Here is a 12,371-nt window from a genome sequence, read left to right as displayed (position 1 = left end):
ACACACACCAACAAAAAATTGTGATTTGTTAATTCACGTGAACCTTTATTTAACTGACAAAAGTACAAAGAAAAGATTTTCAATAGTTTTACAGATCACCTTAATTGGATTTTGTAAATATAGAATCCAATGTCTGCAATACACTCAAAAAAAGTTGGGACAGAGGCAAAATAAGACTGAAAGGTTTATAGGCTACTTAAGTAACCCTATTTTGGAAGACTCCACATTAAGCACATTAATTGCTAACTGGTGAGGGTATCATGATTGGGTATAAAAGGAGCATGCACCAAAGGCTCAGTCTTTGCAAGCATGGATGGGTTGTGGCTCATCCTTTTGTGGCAAAATTCATGAGAGAATTGTTGGTCAATTCAAAAAGAACATTTCTCAGTGCAAGACTGCAGAGAATTTAGCTCTTTCAAAATCTACAGTGCATAATATTGTGAAAAGATCCAGGGAATTCTGAGACATCTCAGTGCATAAAAGGCAAGGTCGGAAACCAGTGTGCGTGACCTTGGAGCCCTCAGGTGACACTGCTGAAGAGAAACAATCATGCTAATGTGACAAATATAACAACATGGGCTTGGGAGTACTTTGGTAAACCGTCATCACTGAATACACTCTGCAGCAGCCAGAAATACAGCCTGAAACTATATTACATAAGGAGGAAGCCATTCATCAGTTCTATGCAGAACCGCTACTGATTCCTCTGGGTCGGAACTCATCTCAGATGGGCTGAAAGACAGTGGAAATGTGCACTGTGGTCAGATGAGTCTACCTTTCAGCTTGTTTATGGGAAAACCAAACATCAAAGTTCTCCATGCCTAAGGTGAACATGACCATCCAGTTTGTTGTCGGAGAAAGGTACAAAAAGCCAGCATCTGTGATTGATATGGGGGTGCATCAGTGCTCACAGCAGGGGTGAGTTGCATGTGTGCGAAGGTATCATTGACACGGAGGCATATATTAGGATTAGAGAGAAGCACAGCTTGTTGCCCTCAAGGCAACGTCTCTTCCTGGGAGGTCCATGCTTACTTCTGCAGGACAATACCAGGCCTCATTCTACACGGGTTACAACAGCATGGCTTCATAGACACAGAATGCGTGTGCTTGACTGGCCTGCTGCCAGGCAAGATCTCTCTCCTATTGAGAATGTATGGTGTATCATGAAGAAGAGAATAAGACAACTGCGACCACGGACTGCTGAGCAGCTGAAGTTTTATATCAAGCAAGAATGGACAGAAATTCCAATTGTAAAACTGCAACAATTACAACCCGGATTCCAAAAAAGTTGGGACAAAGTACAAATTGTAAATAAAAACGGAATGCAATGATGTGGAAGTTTCAAAATTCCATATTTTATTCAGAATAGAACATAGATAACATATCAAATGTTTAAACTGAGAAAATGTATCATTTAAAGAGAAAAAGTAGGTGATTTTAAATTTCATGACAACAACACATCTCAAAGAAGTTGGGACAAGGCCATGTTTACCACTGTGAGACATCCCCTTTTCTCTTTACAACAGTCTGTAAACGTCTGGGGACTGAGGAGACAAGTTGCTCAAGTTTAGGGATAGGAATGTTAACCCATTCTTGTCTAATGTAGGATTCTAGTTGCTCAACTGTCTTAGGTCTTTTTTGTCGTATCTTCCGTTTTATGATGCGTCAAATGTTTTCTATGGGTGAAAGATCTGGACTGCAGGCTGGCCAGTTCAGTACCCGGACCCTTCTTCTACGCAGCCATGATGCTGTAATTGATGCAGTATGTGGTTTGGCATTATGTTGGAAAATGCAAGGTCTTCCCTGAAAGAGACGTCGTCTGGATGGGAGCATATGTTGCTCTAGAACCTGGATATACCTTTCAGCATTGATGTTGCCTTTCCAGATGTGTAAGCTGCCCATGCCACACGCACTAATGCAACCCCATACCATCAGAGATGCAGGCTTCTGAACTGAGCGCTGATAACTTGGGTCGTCCTTCACCTCTTTAGTCCGAATGACACGGCGTCCCGATTTCCATAAAGAACTTCACATTTTGATTCGTCTGACCACAGAACAGTTTTCCACTTTGCCACAGTCCATTTTAAATGAGCCTTGGCCCAGAGAAGACACTTCTGGATCATGTTTATATATGGCTTCTTCTTTGAACTATAGAGTTTTAGCTGGCAACAGCGGATGGCACGGTGAATTGTGTTCACAGATAATGTTCTCTGGAAATATTCCTGAGCCCATTTTGTGATTTCCAATACAGAAGCATGCCTGTATGTGATGCAGTGCCGTCTAAGGGCCCGAAGATCACGGGCACCCAGTATGGTTTTCCGGCCTTGACCCTTACGCACAGAGATTCTTCCAGATTCTCTGAATCTTTTGATGATATTATGCACTGTAGATGATGATATGTTCAAACTCTTTGCAATTTTACACTGTGGAACTCCTTTCTGATATTGCTCCACTATTTGTTGGCGCAGAATTAGGGGGATTGGTGATCCTCGTCCCATCTTTACTTCTGAGAGCCGCTGCCACTCCAAGATGCTCTTTTTATACCCAGTCATGTTAATGACCTATTGCCAATTGACCTAATGAGTTGCAATTTGGTCTTCCAGCTGTTCCTTTTTTGTACCTTTAACTTTTCCAGCCTCTTATTGCCCCTGTCCCAACTTTTTTGAGATGTGTTGCTGTCATGAAATTTCAAATGAGCCAATATTTGGCATGAAATTTCAAAATGTCTCACTTCCGACATTTGCTATGTTGTCTATGTTCTATTGTGAATACAATATCAGTTTTTGAGATTTGTAAATTATTGCATTCCGTTTTTATTTACAATTTGTACTTTGTCCCAACTTTTTTGGAATCGGGGTTGTACTATTCTCAGTTCCCATAGGATTAAAAAGTGTTACTAAAAAGAAAGGTGATGTACCACAATGGTAATAATGCCTCTGTCTCAACTTTGAGTGTGGTGCAGGCATCAAATTCTAGCACAGAGTGATAAATTATGAATTAAAAATTAATCTTGCAATGGCCTTTTCCTTCGCTCCAATTCCATGATTATTGTAGGGACTTTACCTTAAAATTTCAAACAGGTTCAATTCACCTTAAAATCAGCTCTCTGTAAAGGGACACTGCAAGAAGATCACAGGTTTTGGAATGTTTGGGGAAAAAATATTTTATGGTTGCAGAGATATAAGGATTTTAGTTAAATAAATAAATAAAAGGTAATTGCACGCTGACCCCCAACACACACCTCTACTTAATGTTGTAGCACTAAATAGAAAGTTTGTACATGGTCCCAATTGGTTCTGTCTGAACCAGAAAAGGTTGTAGTCTAATGAGCGACTTAGTTTTGGAGGTGAATCCTCACAAATTCCTGACTGTTGCACGACACCTGCTCCTGCCGCTCCAGCACTGTAAAGTGAAAGTAATTTATCGACATTATTTAGCCTTGTGCCGAGCAAGTGAGCTTACAAAGATGACAATTACAAAGGGACACTTCTTTATCATGACTGTGAAAGTTGAACACCAAATCAGCTAAAAAAAAATAATAAAAATAAAATGATTTGTACCATGTATTAATTTCCTGGGTTCCAGAAAATAGCTGGAGCAGCTGCCGCTCTTCTTCATGCTCTATGTACTGACTGACTAGTCGATAGGTTCGGGATGAAGCTTGCTCTAGGTTCCGTGAGATTGTATCACGGGCATCAGGGAACCGCTATCAATATGCGGGAGACTCCTGGAAGTTCCGGGAGACTTGGGATGTCTGCAGTCCCCAACAAACTAATCATCAAAAATACTGAACCTAAACCATATAAAAGTGTTAATATACAGTGAGAGTAAAAAGTATTTGATCCCTTGCTGATTTTGTTGGTTTGCCCACTAATAAATACATGATCATTCTATACTTTTAATGGTAAATGTATTCTAACATGGAGAGACAGAATATCAAAAAGAAAATCCAGAAAATAACTTTAAAGAATATATATTAATTGATTTGTATTTCATTGAGGGAAATAAGTATTTGATCCCCTAGTATGCATTAGGAGTTCTGGCTTTCACAGACCAGTTAGACACTCCCAATCAACCTGTTACCTGAATTGAAGACACCTGTTCTAACTAATCACCTGTATGAAAGACACCTGTTCACAGAATCAGACAATCAGACAGATTCCAAACTCTCCAACATGGGTGAGACCAAAGAACTCTCTCAGGACCTCAGAGACAGGATTGTTGACCTGCACAAATCTGGAATGGGCTACAAAAACATTAGCAAGATGCTGGGTATTAAAGTAACAACCATTGGTGCAATTGTGAGAAAATTTAAGAAGTATAACATGACCATCAATAGACCTCGGTCTGGTGCTCCACAGAACATTTCACCTCGTGGGGTGGCAATGATCATGAGAACTGTGAGAAATCGGCCTGCAACCACATAGCGGGAGTTAGTGAATGACCTCAAGGCAGCTGGGACCACAGTCACCAGGAAAACAATTGGCAACACTTTGCGCCGCAATGGATTAAAATCCTGCAGTGCCCGAAAGGTACCCCTGCTTAAGAAGGCACATGTGGAGGCCCGCTAGTATGCCAATGATCACCTCAAAGATGTGCAAAGTGATTGGGAGAAGGTTCTGTGGTCAGACGAGACCAAAATTGAACTATTTGGCCTAAACTCTACTCGTCATGTGTGGAGGAAGAAAAATGCTGCCTATGACCCCAGGAACACTGTGCCCACTGTCAAGCATGGAGGTGGAAGCATTATGTTTTGGGGGTGTTTCTCTGCCAAGGGCACAGGGCTACTTCACCGCATCAGTGGGAAGATGGATGGAGCCATGTACCGTGCAGTCCTGAGGGACAACCTCCTCCTCTTTGCCAGGAAGTTGAAAATGGGCCGTGGTTGGGTCTTCCAACATGACAACGACCCGAAGCATACAGCAAAGGCAACAAAGGAGTGGCTCAAGAAGAACCACATTAAGGTCATGGAGTGGCCCAGCCAGTCTCCGGACCTCAATCCAATCGAAAATCTATGGAGGGAGCTGAAGGTCCGAGTTGCCAAGCGACAGCCCACCAACCTTAATGATTTAGAGAGGATCTGCAAAGAAGAGTGGGCCAAAATTCCCCGATATGTGTGCTAACCTTGTGGTTAACTACAACAAACATCTGTCCGCTGTGCTTGCAAACAAAGGCTTTGCCACCAAGTATTAAGTGCTTTTGGCTAGAGGGATCAAATACTTATTTCCCTCAATGAAATACAAATCAATTAAAATATATTCTTTCAAGTTATTTTCTGGATTTTTGTTTTGATATTCTGTCTCTCCATGTTAGAATACATCTACCATTAAAAGTATAGAATGATCATGTCTTTATTAGTGGGCAAACCAACAAAATCAGCAAGGGATCAAATACTTTTTACTCTCACTGTAACTGCAAACAGAAGATAACCCATGGATGAAGCCGTTCCGTGGGCTTTGAAGAAACCTTTTTATTATTCGTCACATGCACACTTCAAGCACAGTGAAATTCATCCTCTGCATTTAACCCATCTGAAGCAGTGAACACACACACACACACACTCAGAGCAGTGGGCAGCCACACCAGAGCGCCCAAGGAGCAGTCAGGGGTTAAGTACCTTGCTCAAGGGCACCTCAGCCCAAGGCTGCCCCACGTCAACCTAACTGCATGTCTTTGGATTGTGGGGGAAACCGGAGCACCCAGAGGAAACCCACGCAGACACGGGGAGAACATGCAAACTCCACACAGAAAGGCCCTCGCCGGCCGCTGGGTTCGAACCCAGAACCTTCTTGCTGTGAGGCGACCGTGCTAACCACGACACCACCGTGCCGCCTTTGAAGCACATGATTAAAACAAACAGCTGCACTGTGATGCTCACTTTCTGGGTGTGAGGGGAACAGACTTTCCTGAAGCCTTCTTCCTGTTACTCCCAATGTTTACCGAGTTCACTTCCTCCTGAAGCTTGCTATTAGCAGCTACCACCAGATGGAGCCAAATAGTACACAAAACTCATGATCTGAACGACAATGATCTCAATACATGTACAAAATACAATTAAGTTGGTCAGCGAAACTACTGAAAATATTTTCTTTGTACTTTTGTCAGTTAAATAAAAGTTCATGTGAAACAAATCACAGATTTTTGTTTTGAGTGCATTTTGGAAAATATCCCAACTTTTATTCCAACTTTTCGGAAATGGGGTTTGTATATACACTGCAACCTCACTATAATGAACTTTTGGTGGAATGTCCAAACAGTTCCTTATACCGGAAAGTTTGTAATACTGAAATGGATCCACTTGTCACATCAAACAACCACTCTTGTGTAAAACAGGACCAACTGTGTTTAGTTTATATTTACGTTTAATTCACTTACATACTGTATTTATGAAGAAAAGGTAATAAGTCACTCTTTTCAATGTCATAAAAATAATGCGAATACTGTAAACTTTAAGTTAATAAGAGTACATGTGGCAGCGAGGGCATAGTCGAGTGCCAGCTGTGAACGGCGAAGAGTCTTATGCACGTATGCAACCAGCTTACTGTACTTTTTATTTATTTATTTATTTTTTTTAAATGTCCCATTCCCCACCCAATAGATTTGTTTGTTTTTCAATTGAATTGTACAGGTTATAGGTCACATTAAAGGTGGGAAAAGTTTTGAAATTATTTATCGTGGTCTGATTTTTTTTTTTACATCAGAAAAAACTGTCATTTTAACAAGGTGTGTACACTTTTTATACACACACACACAAAATATAAAAAGTGTACACACCCTGTTAAAATGATAGGTTTTTCTGAATACAGTGGATATAAAAAAAAGTGTCCACACCCCGTTAAAATGATAGGTTTTTCTGATGTAAAAAAAAAAAAAGAGACCACGATACATTTCAAAACTTTTCCCACCTTTAATGTGACCTATAACCTGTACAATTCAACTGAAAAACAAACAAAATCTGTTTTGGGGGGGGGGGGCAAAAAAAATGTAAGCTGGTTGCATAAGTGTGCACACCCTTAAACTAGTACTTTGTTGAAGCACCTTTTGATTTAATTACAGTATTCAGTCTTTTTGGGTTTACACCTGCCATCAACTAAAATGTTTTTTTACATCAGAAAAACCTATCATTTTAACGGGGTGTGTACACTTTTCACATCTACTGTACATATTTTACTTACACACACAGATGAAATGCAATGAAATGTAAATGCGCTTTAAGTTAAAACTAAAAGCCTGCATTTCGAAAAAATATCCATGACGTAATTTCAAGTCCAATATACTGTGGTAGACAGAGTTGTTTTTTTAAATAATACAAAGAAAATTTAAAACCTTATTTTTTGAATGTCCAAATATTTATGGACCCAACTGCACATGTAATAACTGTAAAATAACTTTTTTTTTAAAATATATCAAACAATTATTGGACACATATTGACAATACTAATGGAAAAGGACAGAATAAAACCTTTCAATCGGTAGAGGATTTCTTGATGGCTGGTAGGCGTACGAATGAGATGGAGGCAACATAATGGGTTCCAGCCAAATTTTGTTGTGAAAATATTTTTCTATTGCTCCACTTTCATTAAAAAAGGGTTATTTTGAGAATAAACAACTTACAGTTATAACAGCCTGTTACTATATACAGTACGCTACCTCGAAGCTGATCACAGCAGGAGCTGTTAGGTTGATGGTTGTGCAGGACACCATTACTTGGCTTTGGATGCTCAAAACTCTGAGATACTGGCAGCATGGGCTGGTCACTCTCAGTCCTGCTGTTACCATATCGATCTGACAGAGATGAGGGGAAACCAAACATGAAGATGGCGGAGAAAAAAAGTAAAACCCCACAGAGAAGGAAGCCTCCCCACCAGGCACCGATCCAGCGTGGGTCATCTGGGGTGATGTCCAGTTTGGCTGAGGGTAGAGGGTTGGTTCACACATCATGGACAGAGAAGAATAAGTAAAACATTAAGAGTTGCCTTTTGAGCCATTAAATATAATGTACAAACAAAACATTTAACTTTCACATATGGTCTAAATGACAAAGAATTTTTTTTATTCGTTTTGCCAGAAAGGTGATACGACACACATACACAGTGTTCTCCCCAGAGCGCTTTTGCGTGTCGGGGCCGACATGCTTTAATTTCAAGCCGACACGCTTTAAATTTGCCGACACGCGATTCTTTTTGCTCAGACACTCGGTGAAAACTGCCCTGTCAACTCTCACGACTTTGCTGTGAGACTCACGATTTTTTGCACTGGATCACGCAGTGAAAGGATGTCCGTGATTGGTTGACTACAGGAAGCCGACCAATGAAATCGCATCTTGCTTTGTCTTCATCATTTCCATATTACTGGTGGGAAATGAGTCACCTGGTGAAAATGAGTGACCACGATTCTGGATCAGAGGGCCCTCCAAGTTAAAAAAAAATAATAAAATAAAATATTTCCAAGTATCAAGGTGCAGCTAAGTATGATACGAAGTGTAATCCCAACTGGACCAAAATCTATCCATGCATTATCACTGACTCAGCGAGCAAGCACCATTTCCGACACACTGTTTGCAACAGGAGTATCACTTGTAAACACCAAGACCTTCGAGATGTTGAATTTCACATGCAAAGAAAGTCTCACAAAGATCTTGAAGAAGCGAGATCGTCATCAGGATCACTCTTGACCACGTTTGCAGCACAGACTTCTTTCAGTGAGAAGGTATATATATATATATTTTTTTGTGGTTCGATTTCCATCATCAAATCGTGCACTCTGATTGGCTCGCGAGCGGTCCGGAATCCTATGATCCAGACCCCGGTTACGGACCTTTGGCAACTCACTCGTTCACAACAACAACAAACATAGTAGCAATTTTTTGTCAACATTTTCGCATTTCACTATGATGAAAGCACCTGGTTTTGTGTCGCCTAGATCAAGTTTTTTATTTTTGGAAAATTCCAAGCTGACGTAGCGTGTCAAACAGGTTTTTGACTAGCTTGTAGCAGATTTGTTCTAAATATGGTTTCCCTTTCAGGCGCTCTCATTTTCTGTTAAAATTTGGTAAAGAAAAAAATAAATTATTATTTACCAGCTCAAGGTCGGTCCGTATCGTGAAATACCATGACCTCGGCCTTGAAAATACTGACCGAGGCCCAGAGGCCTCGGTCAGTATTTTCAAGACCTCGGTCACGGTATTTCACGATACGGACCGACCTTAAGATGGTAAATTATATATATTTTATCGTGTTTGAAAGTTCAATGTGCTTTCTTTCAGTTAATCTAAGCTCAACTAAATCTATTTGCAAAGTTGCTAAGTTGAAGTAAAATTACAGCTTATTTTGAACTGTCCCACAGATGTGTTATCATAAATGTACAGCCTAATTTTTTTTTCAGCAGGAACTTTGCATGCTGTGTTCGGCATGTTTATTATTGTTACAGCAGTAGCCTAGGTAGTCCGTGTTGGTGACGGGAAATAAAAAAAAACAAAAAAAAAGCACATAATTGTATAAATCTATAACTATATAATTGGAAGTTGTTAATACATCATTGTCATAATGGTTTTGGGATTTTGGGTGATGGTATTACTTTGAGTAATTCACTAATTTTTATATTTTATATCTTTCTAATAATTTTTTTAACGTTATAAACTCTAATGAATAAATATTTTATAAATGATATTTAATACATAGGACAGAATATTAAATTTACTCAGCTTGTAGTGTTCTATTCAGATCTTTTTTTTTTTTTTGCAATGATTATACAACCCCGATTCCAAAAAAGTTGGGACAAAGTACAAATTGTAAATAAAAATGGAATGCAATAATTTACAAATCTCAAAAACTGATATTGTATTCACAATAGAACACAGACAGCATATCAAATGTCGAAAGTGAGACATTTTGAAATTTCATGCCAAATATTGGCTCATTTGAAATTTCATGACAGCAACACATCTCAAAAAAGTTGGGACAGGGGCAATAAGAGGCTGGAAAAGTTAAAGGTATAAAAAAGGAACAGCTGGAGGACCAAATTGCAACTCATTAGGTCAATTGGCAATAGGTCATTAACATGACTGGGTATAAAAAGAGCATCTTGGAGTGGCAGCGGCTCTCAGAAGTAAAGATGGGAAGAGGATCACCAATCCCCCTAATTCTGCGCCGACAAATAGTGGAGCAATATCAGAAAGGAGTTCCACAGTGTAAAATTGCAAAGAGTTTGAACATATCATCATCTACAGTGCATAACATCATCAAAAGATTCAGAGAATCTGGAAGAATCTCTGTGCGTAAGGGTCAAGGCCAGAAAACCATACTGGGTGCCCGTGATCTTCGGGCCCTTAGACGGCACTGCATCACATACAGGCATGCTTCTGTATTGGAAATCACAAAATGGGCTCAGGAATATTTCCAGAGAACATTATCTGTGAACACAATTCACCGTGCCATCTGCCATTGCCAGCTAAAACTCTACAGTTCAAAGAAGAAGCCGTATCTAAACATGATCCAGAAGCGCAGACGTCTTCTCTGGGCCAAGGCTCATTTAAAATGGACTGTGGCAAAGTGGAAAACTGTTCTGTGGCCAGATGAATCAAAATTTGAAGTTCTTTATGGAAATCAGGGACGCCGTGTGATTCAGACTAAAGAGGAGAAGGACGACCCGAGTTGTTCTCAGCGCTCAGTTCAGAAGCCTGCATCTCTGATGGTATGGGGTTGCATTAGTGCGTGTGGCATGGGCAGCTTACACATCTGGAAAGACACCATCAATGCTGAAAGGTATATCCAGGTTCTAGAGCAACATATGCTCCCATCCAGACGACGTCTCTTTCAGGAAAGACCTTGCATTTTCCAACATGACAATGCCAAACCACATACTGCATCAATTACAGCATCATGGCTGCATAGAAGAAGGGTCCGGGTACTGAACTGGCCAGCCTGCAGTCTAGATCTTTCACCCATAGAAAACATTTGGCGCATCATAAAACGGAAGATACGACAAAAAAGACCTAAGACAGTTGAGCAACTAGAATCCTACATTAGACAAGAATGGGTTAGCATTCCTATCCCTAAACTTGAGCAACTTGTCTCCTCAGTCCCCAGACGTTTACAGACTGTTGTAAAGAGAAAAGGGGATGTCTCACAGTGGTAAACATGGCCTTGTCCCAACTTTGAGATGTGTTGTTGTCATGAAATTTAAAATTCACCTAATTTTTCTCTTTAAATGATACATTTTCTCAGTTTAAAACGTTTGATATGTCATCTATGTTCTATTCTGAATAAAATATGGAATTTTGAAACTTCCACATCATTGCATTCTGTTTTTATTTACAATTTGTACTTTGTCCCAACTTTTTTGGAATCGGGGTTGTAATTATTTATTTACGCTTTCATTTAATAAAGGACAAAATAAACCCCAAACTCTGTTGCAATAAACTGCAAAAACATGCTTAAAACCTCGATTTAGAAATGACCTGGTGGCAGCATGATCATGTTTCCTGTTTTCCTATGAAGTGACATGCGTATGTAGTTTTGTAGTGAAAGCATTTTGAAATGTGATCATTGCACATCTTTCATGTCATGATCATGTTGAAATGTGTTATTTGTTTACCTGGCACTGGTTTGTTAATACATGTGGTGTCCTCATGAAGCCATTTTTTTCATTAATAGTAACAAGAAGGTGAAAACTAAATATTCATCCTCAGGCCACCAATCCCCTCTTAAAGTTGGCAAAATTGTTTTCGGCTGGGAGCTTCCCCCCCAGGGCTCTGTCCTGGACCTGACCGGGGCCTGCAGCCCATGGACCCCAGCTTTCTCACTTCTTTTTTTCATTTTGGGGTTGATAGCTATGTTCAACCATGTTAACAATAAAAAGTGACAGTGTTAGTACCACCATAAAATGCTCCTAAAAGTCACCAGATGCCACCAAATGGGCCCCCCTTCTCTTGCACTCTCCTCCCACAAGCCTTTGGCGCAGCGCACAGCCCTGCAGACCACCCAAAAGTTAGGGCTTTATTTAGATCCTGGGGAAAACACTGATATATAGGTTGTTTTACAATCAGGGTACGCAAGCTAAAAATCACATTTAACACTTATCTTCAATATCAAAAGGCTTGACTAAATAAACTTGGTTGTTTATTGTAGCCCTGTGATAGCTCTATTTACCATGCAAAAAATAATTTGGTGAGAACGTTATTTTTGGTGAATGTATGGCAATATATGTCATATTTAGCAAAATTACTCGTGTCATTTAGAAAAAGTGCTTTTTTGACCACAGGTAGCTCCAAAAGGGATGCACTTAAATCATTCTTTATACCATAAAACACATATTTGGTTCCATATCATTGGAAACATAGTTAAGTTTTAATGTTGAATGCCAGTAAGTTT

The 12,371-nt window shown here is 39.8% G+C and overlaps 1 protein-coding gene across 1 annotated transcript in view; it reads right to left on the bottom strand.

Moving 5' to 3' along the window:
• Nucleotides 1-12,371, bottom strand: part of slco3a1a (solute carrier organic anion transporter family member 3A1a) — a 99,028-nt gene that overhangs the window by 23,884 nt on the left and 62,773 nt on the right. Inside the window, exon 4 of the mRNA XM_060924040.1 lies at nucleotides 7,651-7,911. Coding sequence (XP_060780023.1) covers nucleotides 7,651-7,911 — 261 coding nt within the window. The remainder of the gene's footprint in view (nucleotides 1-7,650; nucleotides 7,912-12,371) is intronic.

This window comes from Neoarius graeffei, chromosome 6, assembly GCF_027579695.1.
Source record: "Neoarius graeffei isolate fNeoGra1 chromosome 6, fNeoGra1.pri, whole genome shotgun sequence".
Taxonomy (NCBI): Eukaryota; Metazoa; Chordata; class Actinopteri; order Siluriformes; family Ariidae; genus Neoarius; species Neoarius graeffei.
This window is presented reverse-complemented; position numbering and strand designations above follow the sequence as displayed.